We start from the raw sequence: 20,093 nt of genomic DNA on the forward strand, positions 1-20,093 counted from the left end.
TTCCAACAAAATTTTAATTGTCAACTAAGTTGTAGACATCAAAAATTTCAAACTTGGGCAGCAAAGACGAAAACTGACCATTAGTCAACATTATTGGTTTGTGTGCACACCATTATCGATTCGGCAATTTTCTGTTCCATCCATTATGAACATAAGTGCGTCATGAGAGAACAGCCTCGGATAGATCCTTGATTCTCAAGCATTGTAAGCAAAGATGGCGTTTTAAGCGAAAGGTACTGGGTTCGTGTCCCAGAGTGAACATCAACTCAGATGCGGGCACATCCAGCTGAAGAGTCCTAAATAGGATGAAACGCTCATCCTGGATTCCGCTGTTAGCCACTAACCATCTCTGCTTAAAATGCTTGTGAATTAACGCTGTATCGAGATAATACGCACAGGATGCACATATGCCAATAAGAGATTGACTGATCAATTGCAGCCCTGAACACCCAATGGGAAGATTCAAACAAACAATACTAAGTGCAGAATCTGTGAATTAATGCTAATAACCAAAGCCATAAGGAACGTTTGTTCAGTTTTAAACTCGTCAGCCAAATATGATTACATCCATGTTGATATTCACATAGAGATTTAAACGTAGTACTCTTTACTTCAAACTCCACAGAGTTACCAGCTGATTTGATGAATTAAAATGGATAATCAATTGTCAAAAGCACGTAACGTTCATGTTATTATTCGTAAGAGTCTCTTTTATCATTTGATTAGTTTACTTTTTCATCCCGACTAAGGCAGGAATAAATACTTGAAGTGAGCTAAATGAATTCATCTTATTGGGTTAGACTCTCATTAACTACTTATAATCTATCATCATAGGTATAAAAAAGGTGCAAAACTCTTACATAAATGAGCTTAGTTAGAAGTCGTCTCAAATACATATCAGTTTAGTACAACAAAAATATAAGAAGAATGCGATGATGCCCCCAAATGCCCTAATAACGGCCGAGAGGGGGGAGAGTCCTCTCTCCTCTCCAAATGCTCTCTTATGACAACGCGTATATAGCCTCTGCCAGGGAAATCCTACTAACTACCTTCTCGTGGCACCGGTGTTGTTTACAAAATTGAAAGGACGAAAAGCGAATGTCCGGCGCATTAACCGGATTGGTGGACACGGAAAGTCCACCTATGGGAGTTGGAAATCCCTGATTTCGAACCAATGGTGCACATCGGCTGGCTCCAGTATCCTGATGGAACAAATAGCGTGTGAACCAATTGTTGGTCACCGGCTACTATGGGACTGCATCTCCTCACGATGTTCCACTGCCTTGTGGATCAGACATTTAAGTCAAAGGCTCCGTGTGTGGCTCCCTAAGAAAACCACCTGCTTCAGTTTGAGCACTTGGGCAGTATCACAGCCCTCACACAAATCAAATGAGATTTGTGTAGCGCATATTTATCTGATGATGCAATCAATTAAGAGGTGTTGTTGGAATGGATTTTGATAATAGAAGGAAAGAGTTATATTATGAAGATAAAGTTTGATCAGGGTTTCCTTGAGAAAAGATAAATTAGGTCTTTGATGCTTGATTATAATGGTTTCGGCAAACTAACTATCAGTTATCTTGGGCGATTTCAACTTGTAGCTGTAAATAATTCCTCAAAATCAATAGCTTCTTAAGTGTTCGACATTGGATGCTGAACACATTAGTTTTAGTGGACTTGTTTAACTGAAAGCGTTCGGTCATGAATCCCCACCAGATCACGTTACAGCTCAGCGTAGGAAACATCTCCTACGTTCACTAGCCAGATTAGATCAACCGCTTCCCGATATATTGATAACGAATCAAATATATCTTTCCAACCTCTTCGCATCTGACTTCTGATTTTGACCAAGTGGGGGACGATTCGAATATAGAAGGTGTTAATGGTTAATAGTTGTCAAACTACAATACTGATCGTATCTTCAAGCAAATGTCCCATATCCAAGATACAAAGATCTTACAGTTCAAAGTACTTCTTCCAGATCATAAGCTTTTCGAAGACGATCAAAAAATCCAATATGAGCTGTCCTTTCCCTTCGGTTAATGTATCTGCCCTGACAGATGTAGGTAGTTATCTGTAAGCTGAAGAAGATACTTGTCAACTTCTGATCCAGTTATTCAACATGTTGTTCTATACAGGAACAGTGATTTGTTTGCATCATAAGCTCTGTTTAAAGCGGTGTTCAACCTCCTTCTAGTTATTCTTGAAAAATCATCACTTTTTTAAACTTAAAATGGATAAAGATTGGTATTTTGCTGATTGTAATTGCATCCAATTAGTTAACCTTAGTCTTTCGATAATTGTCAGTGTAATTCTTTGAGTCACCGGTTGTCTCCCAAAGCCTTTAAAACCCTAACATTTCTTCTATATATCGTAAGCAGAGATGGATAGTGGCTAGCAGTGGAATCCAGTTTGACGCACGTTTCGTCCTATTTGGGACTCGTCAGATGGATGTACCTGGATGTCCCTGTCTTCTATATATCCTTTCTATTTTGAAAGTAGTAATCTGTCGGATTCTTTCTTGTAAGTGATTAGACCAAGCTATTAGAATTAAGGAATAAAAGATTTCAAGTACTCTTTCAATAAACTCAAGGTTGAACTGTATAGTCTGAACTCCATTATACGACAACGTTAAAAATAGGGAACCCACTATTCTTTTCATTCTACATCATAAATTGTATGTAACAATGAACCTTGTTGAAAATCTCCATAAAGCTGTCGTCCGTTTCCCTCAAGATACTTGACTTCAACATATCTGGAATAATTCGTCATTGTTCAAGTTTCATCTTTACAAAATAACGCATAAAATCACCTTTCAGAGCAGGATATAATATATTTCGCATTGGTACACCATAGACCTTTTGTCAAATTGAAATGTAACACATTTCTTTGCCGTTTGAAGTCTGATGTTGGTCAAAGTAAGAGGTTAGAATGCTGGTAAATAATGTCTATTAATACAAAAGTTAGTGTTTTGTCAAATAAGAAGACCATTATGGAAAACTAGGAAGCACTAGACGGTGGTGATCTAGCTTCAATTAACTTATGATCTCAACTATTAAAACTATTATAATATCCATAAAACCCCTTCTGATATTAATCAACATATGCTCACAAGTGACTTGCTTCAAGAGGTATTTCCTGAAGTTTTAGTGAGAAGCAGTCACCAGTAGAGTTCAACCAAGTCTGTTGTGAGATATTAACTCACTGAAGACATTGATAGATGTTTCACTCAATTTCGTGGATCAGTTGAAGTTAAACATTATTACCGCGCGTGAAACTGATAAGTTCTGGGTTTGAAACCCGCCAAGTGGGATCGTGTATGCGCACTACCACTGAGGAGTCCCACAATAGGACGAAACTCTCGTCCAGTGATTCCAGGTTTCCCATGATGGTCTAGCTTCAATGAATTCATGATCTCAACTATTAAAATTACTATCTATTCTTTATTATAATACAACTTACCGAAGATTTCTTTGTAATGATTGAATCGATTGTAAAATTAGTATTATAATAAGTTATATGTAGTATACTACATATACATAAAGTGAATATAATAATGATTGTAATTAAGAATTTAGTATTATGGAATGGATATTGTTTGATAGAATGAATTGGTTTATAATATTTCGATGGTTCAAACCATGTTGTCAATAAGCATTGATGGATAGTAACTAGTAAAGGAGGGATCCAAGACTCATGTTTAGTCCTATTGGGGATACAATTTGTAAGTAATTGTACTGTCATTATGAATACTAATAATAAGCTAAAACAATTGAAGGATGGTAAGTAGTAATGTAATTTTCACTTGGATACTATTAGTTACCAAGCACTATATTACCTTATCATATTTATAGTGATAATTTAGTATTGCTCTGATTGGTTAAAATTGTACATGATAATGAAAAGACTATTGTTTTATTTATTACAGTACATAATTTTGAACTATTAAGTGTTATTATGGTTGAAAACATGAGTCAATTGAAGCTAGACCACCAAGGAGAACCTGGAAGCACTGGACGATCGTTTCGTCCTATTATGGAACTCCTCAGCAGTACGCATTCACGACCTCGCCACGCGGACGAAACGGCCGTCCAGTGCTTCCAGGTTTTCCTTGATGGTCTAGCTTCAATTCACTCATGCTTTCAACTATGAAAATACTAAATCTCCATAAAAAAACCCTCCTGATTATTAAGTGTTAAACAATTGTATCTATTGTGGGACTCCTCAGCAGTGAGCATCCACGAACTCGCCTCACGAGATTCGAACCCCCAACGGGACGAAACGGCCGTCCAGTGCTTCCAGGTTTTCCTTGATGGTCTAGCTCCAATGGACTCATGCTTTTAACTATGAAAGTATTAAATCTACACAAAACCCCTTCTGATAATTGTATCTATAAAATATACAGGTGTTTAACAATGAACTGTAAGTTAACATCTAAAGTTTAAGTTCAGAACTTTATAGTGGAGTAATAAACATGTGAAGTGATTTGTTTGAAATCTGGTGACTTATTTGATTACAATGATATTTCAATAATGAGTTCTGAAGTCAAACTTTATGATGATCGATTATTGAGCAGAAACTTATGTTATATTCAGTTCGTAACAATGAATTAAATTATAGTGTAGCTAGTACTCTAAGTGAATTGATATGGTGTACAATATTTTTCGTACTCAAATGCCGTGGTACGGTCAAGAATGTGGAGAGTTCGCTCTCCTACTCCAAATGCCCTCACCTGGCCACGTGTATACAGTCACTGTCAGGGAATTCCTACTCACTACCTTCTTGTTGCATTACTGTTGTTTACGAAATTAAGAGGACTTGTTCGGCGCATATGTGTTCTGTGAGGTTTGTTCCTTCAGGATCCTGGATCCCATGTACAATATTGGTCTAGAATCAGGGCTTTCCAATTCTTCGAGGCGAGCCTCCGTTTCCACCACCAACCCGTTTAAAGTGTTGGATATTTGCTTTTCGTCCGCTCAATTACATAAACAGCAGAAATGCGACGAGTAGGTAGTGAGTAAGACTTCCCTGATAGTGACTGTATACGCGTGGACATGTGAGAGCATTTGGAGAGGGAGACCTGACTGTTCTCACCCTCGACCATACCAGGGCATTCGTGGGCTTGCAACACAGTGAACACAATACTATCCTTCAAAAAAATACTGCTCAATTGTTGCAGGTTGGTTTACAATCAGAAAACGGTTTTGTGGAGATTGTGGTAATTTAATAATTGAATTCACGAGTCAATTGAAGCTAGATCATCATGGAAAAACCGGGAGCAATGGACAGCCTTTTCGTCCGAGTCTAAGACTACTCAGCATTGCGTATCCACGATCCCGGGTTCAAATCCCTTTGGAGCAGGATTCCGAGTTTTCCACGGCGGTCCAGCTTCAATTGACTAATGAATTCAACTATAAGATTTTTTTGAAAAAGAAAACACATTCTTATCATTTGAAACGTGTAAACATTCTGAAATCTCACAAAAATCACTCATAGAAATGTTGGTCATTATGGTATAATGAAGAAAACCAAGCCTCATGCTCATTGTTACATTATCAGGAGGACAAACACAGTGGACCTAGACTAGGCAAGTGAATTATTCACCTACACAATATTGGTCAATAATAGTCAGTTTTACAAGCCATGAATAGGCATAACCTATGTATACATGTAGATAATATACCTATTTGAGGTCTGTTGTGAGATATCAACTCACTGAAGACAATGGTGGACGGTTGATCAATTTCATGGATTGGCTGAAGTTAGACCATAACATTAAATCTGTATTACAGATTGAATTCGTTTAACTATTATCAATCCGTGATTATAAAACTATCCATTCAAACACTTCACTTCTACCCAAAGTTTGTGCTGATGATGTCGTCCAGATGGAAGATGAAAGCTCCACGACTAAACCATCCAGCTCAGAGAACAAAACTCCATCAATCTTTATAATTATCTTATTAGCGAAAAATATTAGTTCAATGTTACTTTCATATAATATATGAGAAATATATTGTTAGATAGAGTATTAACCAGGTCAATATACATTCAGAGGTCAAGAATAGTAATACTAACTCTTGATAACATAATCTTAATCAGGTCAGTACGTATTCAAGTGTTAAAAATAATGATAATAAGTATAGATTCAATACTGTTACTCACAACCAATTGATCACTGTGTGATGTCATGTCCTCTCCAGTCCAAACCGAATCCTATCAACTGAGTTGTAATGTGGCCATAAGTCTAGGTGACTCGACATTGCATGCACTATGTTGAGATAAAGTGGTGATTGGAGGTAGTCAACAGGTACTCGTCAGTGAGCTGTACCTGTATTCTTGAGGGAACTGATGCTCTGTGACTGAGTGAAATATACTTACAATTAATTGTTCACTATAGCAAGTCACTCGCAGTCCAGATAGTCTAATGGTTACGTCTCTGAATATGAAGCTGGACGACAAGGAGTCGAATCCGTCAAGGAACATCAGGATAACGGGTAAACCCTGCTGGCGAGTCCCAAGTATCATGAAACCTAGGTTAAGAGTTTCTTGTTGACTACCTTCAACCACAATTTCTTACTTTTGCTCGTTTATGTTACATAATCAATCAGTTTGATGAACTTTAAGATTACAACTTAAAATATGTACATACTTGCTGCTTAGTTACTGTGGGAGACAACAAACCAGATTCCATTCAGCGGAGGAAGAAATCAGGAAGAAGTTCTGGAAGTGGATAGGACACACATTGAGTGTGTGTGTCACAAGACAAGCCCTCATGTGGAATCCTAAAGGTCAAAGAACACATTACACCGAGAAATGAAGACAGACATGAGAAGAATGAACAAAAACTGGATAGAACTAGAAAAGAAGGGCCCATGACAGAGTGGGTTGGAGAATTCTGGTCGGCGGCCTATGCTCCATTGGGAGTAACAGGCGTAAGTAAGTAAGTAAAGTAAGTAATTTGCTGCTTGTTGATGCTATGGAAAAAAGTGTTTAGCATCAGTTAAAGTAATTATTTAGCGTAAATTAGAACTGTGTTACTGTTGTTTATACACGTTTCATGGCAATGGATATTTTCATTGAACGGTCCAGTTTGACAACAAACCATTTTTAGCTATTCTAGGACGAAACGGCCGTCTAGTGCTTCCTGTTGGTCTAACATTGGTCGGCTCGTGATTTCGATGATTTAAGAAAGTAATAGACATCTGATGAGGAGTCACAAGGCAGTAACTAATTCACATAAACCTGCGTGAATCGCTGATCTCTCTTCACCTATGACGAAAGTGAGATATCCGTCTATTAATTAAGGGACGAGTATACTGCGCAGCAGTTAGACCACGTGTTACGTATGCCTGAACACCAATTACCACGACGCTCAATGATGGCTAGTATTCGGGATGGTTGAGAGTTAGGGGCGGTCAAATCAAAACATGGCATCAGTCCTTGAAGTCACTAACCTCTAGTCTGATACATGTTGGTAGATGCAGACTACTTAGCTGGGGTCCGCGCGACTATCGTAACGAATGGTTGGAGACTCTAGGTGACATGGCTCAGAATCGATCACAGTGGCGAAGGTGTATACAGTCCTTGTCTTTCCTCAAACTGTGAGAATAAAATTGCTTCATTCCTTTCTTTCTTCCTGTACTATATCATTATATACAATCTTTCTTTTATATATTACCACCATTAAATTAACTACTTCTATGAATTTGGTGTTCATGTTGTTGTGCTAATGAGGTGTATCAACTTGAACCGATGCATATTTGTGCCTGGTCCTACGTTGTAGCTGACTGACTGACTTTATTCACACTTACGAAGGGAATTAATTTTATGGTTTTTATCACCAGCTGACCTTAGTTAAACAACTACTGGAAACTAGAAACCACTGTAAATCTGTTTCATCCTAAAATAGGACTTCTCACTATCTTGTATACAAAACTACAACACGAATTAAATCTGTATATCTTAGGTCTTATGGTGAGTATTGAGCTTTTAAACCATTATACTGCCACATACAATAGTTTATAGGTTTAACTTCAGTAGATTTGCATTGTGGCACGATTAATTCCTAGAGTTAGTTATCTAGATACAAGTGAAAACCGTTGATCAGTGAGATTCAACTATGTCAACAGTAAGCCATTTGAGCATCGATGTTATTGTCTGAATGTTGATGATAGAATAACACTATTTCCACTATTTAAGCTATTGAAAAACACTTCTACGAGGAATGCTAACATCAATTCCTTACCATACTGTAAAAATACAACCTAAGGTTGTAAATTATAGTCAATTAATCATGGATCATGTTATTCAATGTTGTATTACTAATACCCTTTCTGTTTATTCACGGATAGATAGCTTTGCGTTCTGGAATTTTATGTTGATAAACAAAAGAGTTCTTGTAAATAGACACCACAAAAATGGGAAGATTCAAACAAACAATACTAAGTGAATTCAAACTTCACCCTATTTCACAAAGAAGTAGCTATCAGAACTCAGTAGCTGAGTGTATAACGCAATAGCTTTTAGAGCGAAAGGTACTAGGTTAGAGTCCCATAGTGAACATCAACTCTGAGACGCCACTATCCACATTTCCTTATAGTACAAAAATTACTTTACTTATTCGTCTAGTATTCTTATTTTTGCACTTGGAACTGATGAGTTGTGTGCAAGCAGTTTTTCTTTACTGTATACAACATCTTGATAGATTGAATCAGAGTTAATAGACTAGATAAAGTTATGGATACGGCTATATTCAACAATACCAAGAGAGATTTCTGAATCCTTGTTGAAACTATCAGACATCAGTATCTTAGAAGTAAACTCGATCGCAGCATCCAACTACTCTAACGAAATATGTGTGAGATCAAAGTTCTAAACAACGACTTATACAAGAAGGAGTCTCAACTCGCAAAATACCTACAGTGATCAACCCGTTTTTATAGCTGGTAAGGAAAAAGCCTTGACAGAGTAAATAACAGCTGGTATTTGTGACCACAGTCAATAATGACTATCAAGGATCATAAAGGAGACTAACAACATACAATTATGAAAGCTGTTGAGTTTGAGCAATAACTCAAGAGATGTGAGAAAGCTTTAAATAACTTTTAAAAAGGAAGAGGTAATCTAATTACAAAATTAGATGCATATGTAAATAGCATATGTAAATACACAACCAACAACTTTCGTTTAATAGCACATTCAAAAATTATTATTATTGTCTATCGGTTAAGTGCTCTGGCGCTGGAGACAGGTAGGTCCTGGGTTCGAATCTCACAAGTGCGGGATCGTGGATGTGCACTGCCGAGGAGTCCCATAATAGGACGAAACGGCCGTCCAGTGTTTCCAGGTTTTCCATGATGGTCTAGCTTCAATTGACTCATGATTTCAATTATGAAAATAGATTTGGTTACTGATTAAATAAAAGTAGTATACATCAATAAACAAAAATGAGTTCAGTAAATTAGACATAGACAGTGAATGGGAATTTTATTTAGATTACAAAAGTAAGAGTAATTTAACTGGTTGAAAGGCCACTAAAACATCGGGTTGAAGGTACAGAATGAATATAAATCCATCCTTTGGTAATGATTAAACTTAAATTAGTGTTTTTGCTTGGTATTGTAATAATTTAGTAGTTGGATTCATGAGTCAATTAAAGCTAGAGAACCATGGGAAACCTGGAAGCACTGGACGGTACTAATTAGTGTGACGAATTCATGAGCCCTCATGGAGCTAACGTTTCTATTACTTATATGTCTTATTCCTATAGAATAACTTTACCCAGACGTCAAGTTAGGGTCTACCATTGACAATCACCAGCGTTCGTCGTCTTATATTGACAAAACTGATTTTATATGTATTATTCTTCCCAACATATGCGAATACGGATGATATGACGAATTGGGTTCAACTCCAAGGTGAGAATGTGTCACTACCTAAGTAATCTAGGGTTCGTTGTCATAGTTTGATCAATGTACTTGCCATTGGCAATTAAATATGTAATTAATTGTAAGACTAAATACAGCTAGCACACTTTCCGCATTAGTCGTAGTTATAAGTAAAGCAACTTAGTCGATAGGATTCGATCTGGACTGAGAACGACGTGACATACATGACATTGATCACCACCCAATGATCAATCAGTTGTAGATAATATATTGTGTTAAGGTTCTGAGTCCTCAAAGAGTAATTAGAATGAGAAATCGGAAAAATCTTGTGAAAATAAATGTAAAACTGAGCTGATACTGGAAAAGGAATGGATACAAGTAACTGATGTGTTTCAGAGTATAAGTCTTCATCTTAGATATAATACTAAGTACTTAGAAATCTTTTATATGATGTACAATGACTGAATTGCTTAGTTGTTTACTTTCCGGTTTGGGCTGAAGTACAAGGAATCGTGATCAGATAAATGGATGCTCTTGGTAGAATAACTGCATGTTACTACTGTATTAGCTTAGCGTATTACATTATTCTAATCTACATATTGGAGTTTCTTTGCATACTGAAAGTCATCCAAGTAACATCGATTGCATCAAGGTAGACAGTTCAATTGCAATAAAATAATCTTTCAAGAAATTTTCTCAACTTATTAACCATAAGTAGGGATAACCAGTACTGTAGGGAATAAGGACACGAGTGGAGACAATTGAATGTAAGATGGTGGTTGGAGGTGGTCAACAGGAAACCCTGGACCCGGGTTTTGTGCTACTTGGCACCCGTCAGCAAGGTGTACCTGTAATCTTGAGGGAACTGGTGATCACTGATGGATTCGACTTCGTGTCATTCGAACAGCACTAAGAGGGACTTGGCACGCACGACATTGATCACCACCCAGTAATCAATCAATTGTGACAATCGAATGTATTTATGCACGAAATTACAGAATATCTCAGTGAAATATGAGAACCATATAGTAAATGGTAAATTCGCAAACTATCAATCAATTGACTCAATCTTGACCGTTCCTTTTGCAACTAACAGTCCATCATCTCCGATTATTGTTGTTCATTTATTTTCATACCAATTGCGCTTCGTTCCCATTCTTTCCTTATCGATCTTCTACTGAAATACATTCAATGCCCGACCATCGTAATATACTACTTATATGGATATAAGTAACCCATACCACAATACCTTATATATTTAAAGAATTTCCAACATATTGAAAACTAGTATATACAAACAAACCAGATTTGTTTCGATAGTTGCACAGAAAATAATACACTTACACATCTAAATTAGTGCCCCTAAGTCATCCATTAAAATTTCAACAGTTTATTGTTAGTAAACTAATATAAAATTATCAGTAAGCGGTTTTGTAAAGATTGTAGTAATTTAACGGTTGAATTCATCAGTCCATTAAAGCTAGACCTCCACAGAAAACTCAGAAGCACTGGATGTCCATTTCTTCCAAGTATTGGACTTCTGAAAAGTACTCATTCATGATGTCACCTACGCGCGATACCGTAGGTCCTGGGTTCGAACCTCACGAGCGGTATCATGGATGAGCACTGCTGAGGAGTCCCATACTAGAACGAAATGACCATCCAGTGCTTCCACGTTTCCCAAGGTAGTCTAGCATTAGTCCACTCATGAATTCAATTATTAAATTAACATAAAGTTGATTGTTTTAAAATGATTCGAATGTATTATTTCCTTGTAAACAAGCACATGATGAAATCAGTTGATACCTACATTGATTTTATATTCCTAACTAAATTTATATCATTTTATTCACAACGCAAACTTCGACCAAACTGTTATACCTCGTGATCTTATGCCCTAATAATATAAAACGTAATGATACTGTCAATTGTACAACAGTGAATTATTGACCGGACCAATGACACATAAAACTCGTACGAGTCTTTATCGATCCTTCTTTCCTGCCTAGCCCTCCCTGTTGAGTTTAGAACACCAAGCTCAACTTCCACGATATGAATCATTGTATTTCAAACATACTGAGTTTATAAACAAAACAAACAGACGATATCGCACTATAAAATAGAAAATGACATTTGTACAAGATTTAGCCAAAAGTAGCTGTGAATGTGAGAGACTGTAATGAATAGACTGGGCATAATTGAAGAATCGTCAATCGTATAATAATAGTTTATGAATCAAAATAAAGCTTATAATAAGAGGAACATGAATATGCATAGTTTAATAACTTATTACTTAATTACTTACGACTGTTACTCCCAATGGAGCATAGGCCGCCAACAAGCATTCTCCAACCAACTCTGTCATGGGCCTTCCTTTCTAGTTCTATCCAGTTTTTGTTCATTCTCCTCATGTCTGTCTCCATTTCTCTGTGTAATGTGTTCTTTGGCCTTCAGGATTCCATGTGAGGGTGTGTCTGGTGTGTCTTGTGACGCAGTTGGGTGATTTCTTCAATGTGTGCCCAATCTACTTCTTCTTGATTTCTTCCCCCACTTGAATCTGGTTTGTTGTCTCCCACAGTAACTTGTTGCTGATAGTGTCTGGCCTTAATAACTTATTAATTATACAATAGAAAAATATATTTATCCTATTGGTCCGTAAACAGTTCCCAAAAGTTACCATTCATTATTGGTTTGAATTACTTTTCCTGGTTAGCGATTTTTAGAGAGTTAGTTTTCTACGGGATGTGATCGCTAATCCCATGCCCAACCCTCCTCCTTTATCCGGGTTTGAGACCGGCAGTAGCCTCCGGAGGGGCTACAGGCGGAAGAAAGCAGCCAACTGCCTCACAAGACGAGCCCTTACATAGAATCCTGAAGGCCAAAGGAGGAGAGGAAGACCAAAGAACACATTACGTCGAGAAATGGAGACAGACATGAGGAGAATGAACAAAAACTGGATAGAACTAGAAAGGAAGGCTCAGGACAGAGTTGGTTGGAGAATGCTGGTCGGCGGCCTATGCTTCATTGGGAGTAACAGGTGTAAGCAAGTAAGTGCGTAAGTAAGTAACCATTCATTATTCTCGTAGGAATATGTCATAAACATTCAATATTATTCCTTCCATGTCATATAATCCATATTTATTCTGATTATTAATTTCAAAAGTTTTCGATTTACCAGTAATCTTCACCTCAAACTAATCATTTTAATAACAATAATTCGATTTTATTATTACCAACTGTCCAGTATTTGGAAAAATTTCACTTGTTAGTTGAATTCATGAGTCCAATGAAACTAGACCACCATAAGTAACCTGTAAGTACTGAACTGTCATTTTGTTTTAGTACCAGATCCCTCACCAGTGGACGTCAACGAACCCGTTTGCGAGATCCGAACCCGGAACTTACAGGTCTCGCGCGCCAGCCTACTAACCTATAGACCATTGAGCCGACATTCAGTGGTGTAATTGTCTAACTTCAACCAATCCACGAGATTGAGCCACCATCCATTATTGTCTTTAGAGAGTTACTATCTTACAACAAGCCCGGTTGAGCTCCACTGCTCATGTCTTCTCACTAGATTTCCAGTAAATACCTCTTGAAGCCAGTCACTAGTGAGCATATGATGATTATAATCAGAAAGATGGACAAAACGGCCGTCCAGTGCTTCCACGTTTTCAATGGTGGTTAAGCTTTAACTGACTAATGAATTCAACTGTTAGATGACTATATTATCCACAAAAAACTTTTTCTGATTAAAATCCACTTACTTTTTATTGTTAATGTACAATTGTGATAGCCGTTGTTATCCAACCTGCGTCCAGTGTGTTTCATTGATTGCAAGCACCTCCAGGTTGTATTTTCTCATTTCTGCAGCAATTTGGAAGACTCTTCCGGTTTCCCACATTGTCCGGACATTCCATGTACCTGTAAAAATTGTCGCTCTGGTTGTTAGAAGGTGCATCAGCCTCATGACTTCCGAAGGAACTCAGCTTTCATAATGATAAGTCATAATTATTCCTTCTACTCTCAAGGTAGAGTTAAAATGGTTTGATTATTTTTTTCTGGTTAGCGTTTTTTTAGGGAGTTGGTTTCCTACGGGATGGGGTCGCTAACCTCATGCCCAACCCTCCTCCTTTACCCGGGCTTGGGACCGGCAGTAGACCCCGGAGGAGCTATAGGCAGAGCCCTCATATGGAATCCTGAAGGTCAAAAAAGAAGAGGAAGATCAGAGAACACATTACGCCGGGAAATAGAGACAAACATGAGAAGAATGAAGAAAAGTTGGATAGAACTAGAAAGGCCCAGGACAGAGCGGTTTGGAGAATGCTTGTCGACAGCCTATGCTCCATTGGTAGTAACAGGCGTAAGTAAGTAACGATTGTGATACCAAAATAAAGCCACCGTGATGAATATTTGTTTTTCATATGTCAGCATATTGAATGCTTTTTAATCATTTAAATGTATACTACTTAAATGGTAGTACAGGATGTCAGAGAAATAGATTAAGTATGAAGCTTTTGTATAAAATATTTTCAGAAGTCAGTTTTACGATGTTTCGCTATTGTGATTTTAATCTACCATCATCTGACTTTCAGGAAAATGTGACTACAATATATAGTTTGTCAGTAAGGAGTCGTGAAGATGGTTCATGAACCGATCTAAGTTAAACTACCGTTAAAAACTTGGATCCACCGAAAGGTGGGATCCTCATCATATGGGAACTTTCAGTAAAAGCGCATCCATGACACTGTCATAATATATCGAATTCAGGACCTTCGGTCTCGCAAACTTTACATAGGTGTACTCTTAAAACAAAATGAATACGAAGAGTTCCTAAGTTAAGTCAGTTGAAAGCAAAGATGGGAAGTGGCTAGCAGTAGAATCCAGGAAGTAGGTTTCATTGAATCTTGGGACACATTAACTAGATGATAAAACTTTATTATATTCTACTTACAAAGATGAGTTAGTCATCGATTAGGGAAACCATAGTAACCTAACAGATATACATACTCCCATAACAAAACAATGTTACTGTGTGATCAATTCATTCAATGTGAAACATGGTAACGTGATATGAATCAAACTAGTTTGCCAATTTTAAATAAAATCATCCTAACTTGGAAATGAATTAGTCCAAAACACACTGAATTCATTACAATCACCATAGTTATCAACTGGTTGACAGACTCAAATCATCAAGCTTTGAGAAGTATCACAATACAAGATCAATTTACTAACTTACTTACTTACACCTGTTACTCCCAATGTAGCATAAGCCGCCGACCACCATTCTTCAACCCACTCTGTCCTGGGACTTCCTACCTAGTTCTATCCAGCTTTTTTTCATTCTTCTCATGTCTGTCTGTAATGTTTTATTTGGTCTTCCTCTTCTCCTTTGACCGTCAGGATTCCATGTGAGGACTTGTCTTGTGACGCAATTGGGTGATTTCTTCAATGTGTGTCTATCCACTTCCAGCGCTTATTCCTGATCTCTTCCTCCACTGAATGGAATCTGGTTCCTTCTCTCCCACAGTAGCTTGTTGCTGATAGTGCCTCGCCAACGGATCCGAAATATCTTGCGTAGACAATTGTTAATAAACACCTGTATCATCTGGATGATGGATTTCGTAGTTCCCCAAGTCTCCGCCCCATACAGTAGAACTGTCTTGACATTTGTATTGAAAATTCTGATCTTGGTATTGGTTGACAGACAGTTGTTTTGAGTTCCAGATGTTCTTTACTTGTGGATATGCTGCTCTTGCTTTGCCGATCCTCACCCTCACATCTGCATCAGATCCACCGTGTTCATCAATGATGCTGACCCAGATATGTAAAGGTTTCCACATCCTCCAAAGCTTCTCCATCAATTGTAATTTGATTGGTGCATGTTGTATTGTATCGGAGAGTGTTGCTTTTCCCTTTGTTTATATTGAGACCTACTGCTGCTGAGGCTACTGCTACACTGGTCGTTTTCTCCTGCATTTGTTGTTGCATGTGTGATAGGAGCCTCAGATCATCTGCAAAGTCTAAATCGTCCAGGTGCATCCTGCCTGTCCACTGTATCCCGTGCTTCCCTGCAGATGTTGACGTCTTCATAATCCAGTCGATCACTAGGAGAAAGAAAAAGGACAAGATCAACTGACCTATATAAATAAGCTTTTCAATCATTTCCAAAATAGCATTCATAACTTTGAATCTGATAAGGCAGCAAGTACTTTCATTAAAAAAAACCACCTTACAATGTATGTTTACAATCTTTGAATTGATAATCATTGACATTTCCTAATTGTATAATGAATTACTTATGTTAAGTGTATTGTCATTAACCAAAACAAAATCTCTTTGGAAATCTTATAATGTTTAACATAAATAATGAAAAGTCTGTATTGTATAGATGAAACCATTTAGAGAAATGAATGACATCACATCTATCTATGTACATACATATAACATCAGATGATGATAACAACTTGGACACTTGATTAACTTTCCATAGAGATATTCTCAACAAATGATTATATGAATAATAAGTAGTATCATATTACAATTGGGCCACTTTATATTGTGTGAATATTTCTGGTTACTTATAATAATCATATCATAATGTAAACTATTCATATGTGTAAATTAATGATGAATGTGAATAAGTTGTTTCAACACTATTTACCATTATCATGAGCCAATTGAAGCTAGACCACCATGGAAAGCCTGTAAGCACTGGACGGCCGTTTCGTCCCATTGTGGAACTCCTCAACAGTGCACACCCACGAATCCCGCCTCGAGAGATTCGAACCCAGGACCTATCAGTCTCGCGCGCGAGCGCCTAACCACTAGAACACAGAGCCGACATCCGACGGTGTTAATATCTAACTTCAACCAATCCACGAAGTTGAGCAACTATTCACCAATGTCTTCAGTGAGTTGATATCTCACAACAGACTTGGTGGAACTCCACTGGTCACTGCTTTCCACTAGAACTCTTGAAGTCAGTCACTAGTGGGCATATGATTATAGATCAGAAGGGGTTTTGTGGAGAATTTAATATTTTCACAGTTGAAATCATGAGTCAATTGAAACTAGACCATCATGGAAAACCTGAAAGCACTGGACGGCCGTTTCGTTCTATTGTGGGACTCCTTAACAGTGCGCATCCACGATTCCCGCCTCGCGAGATTCGAACCCAGGACCTATCAGTCTCACACGCGAGCACTTCACCACAAGACCACTGAGCTGACCGGCATCCAACGGTGTGAATGTCTAACTTCAACCAATCTATGAAATTGAGCAACCATTCACCAATCGTCTTCAGTGATTTGATATCTCCCAACAGACAAATCTGTTCCTTTCTTTATATTTAAATAATTCAAGTAAACATTGATGAATGATTTCAAGTTGGACATTGAAAACTTTGTCGACAACCACAATCGGATTCTCATCCTGTCACTTTTAAATTTGTACGGAGACTATAACAGCACACAGTTGTTCAAGTCTCGAGATTTCATCAATAAAATGTGAAATTACATTCCCTTTCTGAATAGGATGTTATGCTCAATTCACTTATGTAAATAATTGAATTGACGATAGACAGTCTACATGTTGCATGCTCTATCAATCTCCATCTCTTTCATGCATCTCCCCGATTCTATTTCACAGTATCTGAACAATAGTGGTTCAACAGTGTATGACATCCTGACCACGAATATGAAGTTTCACTCTAGTATGATCAAGGGTTTAAATGTAGTAAGAAGCTGACAAACCAAATACGTTAAACTTGTAGATATCTCGAATAAATGCAGAGATTTCTGGAGAAATACATCATTCAATATGTTCGCTAAAACATTTATCAAGTCAATAGTTTTCACACATAATCTGCACATACAGAGAATATTCTCAGACAGATTCGACTTATTCACGTATCAGCTTTGATGGAAAAGACCTGAGATAATGTGTGCGTTATTAGCAGTTAAAATACAATGGTAATCAATCAGTGATCAATAGCTAATTGAAACTGTTCAACATGGAATATTCTCCACTCCATCCTGAACTTAACAGAGGCTACCATCTTGAGCTGACATCGCTGAATGTCCGACATTACTGAGTTATTTCATTTCAGTTTTAGAATTCAACAATATGTACTAACAACCTACCAATCGGTTTGATTGAACGACGATTCGATTGGAGAGAGTTTTAGACGTAAGTAAATTCGTGACTGTAACAGTTCTTCTACGAGGCATATAGGCAAGTAAGAAGTGGAATACTAGAATAAAGAATCTTGCACAATGATTAACAGTTACAATTACACACACTCAGTCCAGTGTGAGTTCTGACCAACGACCAGCCACTACCCAACAAGACACTCTTGCAATATTTTACCAGTTACTTGCGAGATGATTTTCATCTCACTGTCAAGTGTCATCATCGTCATTCGATCGCATTCAGTGCAATATGCAAATATCATTAAGCATTATTGAATACAATCCAATCAAGACTACATTGAGGTATTACCATAATTTCCTTTTATTTGAATCTGTAGATGGCGTCGAGTCGCGTTTGACTATGATCACCACTACAGTAAGATTATGCGCCCAAAAACGACTTGGTTCCCTCGCTAGATCATAAACCAGAAGGCTGTAATAAGTCCAGATAAAGTATATTTATTGGCGATCTCGTGGTATCGAAAGAATACCGAGACCTGCCAACGAGTGCAGGCAATAAGGGCAGAGCGTAAGAAAGTTCGAGCAGACAAGATGGACAACCGAACGAATAGTGATTTTGATACAGTTAAACAACAACGAGTACAGTAAAACAATCCCTGGTACAATTAGTTATAATAATAATTATTTCCATTATACCGATCGCGTTCTCGTTGAGAAAATCAGGTCACTGCAAATCAATCACTTAATACAAATCAACTTTGCAAAAGTGACAAGAAAATGAGTTGTTGGTTAGTTGAACACAATACAACTAACTGTTGTATACCCCCTGTTTAATAGGTGTCTACTACTTTTACTTGTGAAGATATATATGTTGATATACCTGAGTAATGAATGACAAGTGCAATACAAATAAACGATTTTACATATTTACATTTTCCATTTACAAGTGTCATATTAGTTGTTCTTCAATCATTGCCCACAACTATGACATTATATTAAGCATTTAGACATTCATTGGTTATTTCTACTTCACATTTACCCTTAAATAAGTCAGTTATTAATTCAATAATTTCATTTGGTGTCCTACGTCAAAAGACTAAGTTAGGATATTGATATGGAAACACTGTTTATACGACAGTCATTCATTTGTACTACAAAACTGACATGCACCCAAATGCCCTGGTACTGCCGAGAGTGAGGAAAGTGCTCTTCCTCTCCAAATGATCTCACATGACCACGCGTATATAGCGTCTGACAGGGAAGTCCTACTCACAACCTTCTCGCACCACGGATGTTTATCACGAAAGTGAGAAGACGAAAAGCGAAAGTCCGGTGCTTTAACCTGGTTGGTGGACACGGAAAGTCCACCTAGGGCAGTTGAAAAACCCTCATTTCAAACCAATGGTGCCCATGGGCTGGCTCCAGTATCCTGAGGGAACAAATGGCATATGAATCAATCGTTGGTCACCGGCTACCATGGGACTGCATCTCCTCACGATGCTCCATTGCCTTGTGGATCAGACTTTTAGGTCAAAGGCTCGGGGTGTAGCCCCCTAAGAAAACCACCTGCTTCAGTTTGAGCACTTGGGCAGTATCACAGCACTCACACAAATCAAATGAGATTTGTGTGGCGCATATATATCTGGTGCCCCTTTGTACCAATATTTATGTGTTCAAATAAATAAATAAATAATAAACTAAACTGACATACACTCGAACTGTATACTTTTGAAATCGGCAATGACTAATTAGTTTTCAATGTCTTCACAATCCTACTTGAATAGCTCTTTTCAGTGTACAATAAATGGTAAAACTACAGAATTGAACGTTTTGTCACATCAGTAAAGCAATGACTGTTATGGTTAGCAGAGATGGATAGTGGCTAGCAGTGGAATCCAGGACGCGCGTTTCGTCCTATTTGGGACTCGTCAGCTGGATGTACCTGCATCTCAGAGTTGATGTTCACTCTGGGACTCGAACCCAGTACCCTCGCTTCAAACGCCATCGCATTATCCACTCGGCCACTGAGTCCTGATAGGGAAGATGG

The 20,093-nt window shown here is 37.7% G+C and overlaps 1 protein-coding gene across 1 annotated transcript in view; it reads right to left on the reverse strand.

Moving 5' to 3' along the window:
• The window catches only part of Smp_155520 (glycosyltransferase-related), a gene marked incomplete at both ends in the record, with an annotated part of 32,169 nt that extends 14,045 nt beyond the window's left edge, over positions 1–18,124 (reverse strand). Inside the window, one exon of the mRNA XM_018798342.1 lies at positions 18,038–18,124. Within this exon, the coding sequence (XP_018646703.1) occupies positions 18,038–18,124 (87 nt within the window). The remainder of the gene's footprint in view (positions 1–18,037) is intronic.
• Between the last annotated feature and the right edge of the window lie 1,969 nt (positions 18,125–20,093).

Source organism: Schistosoma mansoni, assembly GCF_000237925.1.
Source record: "Schistosoma mansoni, WGS project CABG00000000 data, supercontig 0154, strain Puerto Rico, whole genome shotgun sequence".
Classification (NCBI taxonomy): domain Eukaryota; kingdom Metazoa; phylum Platyhelminthes; class Trematoda; order Strigeidida; family Schistosomatidae; genus Schistosoma; species Schistosoma mansoni.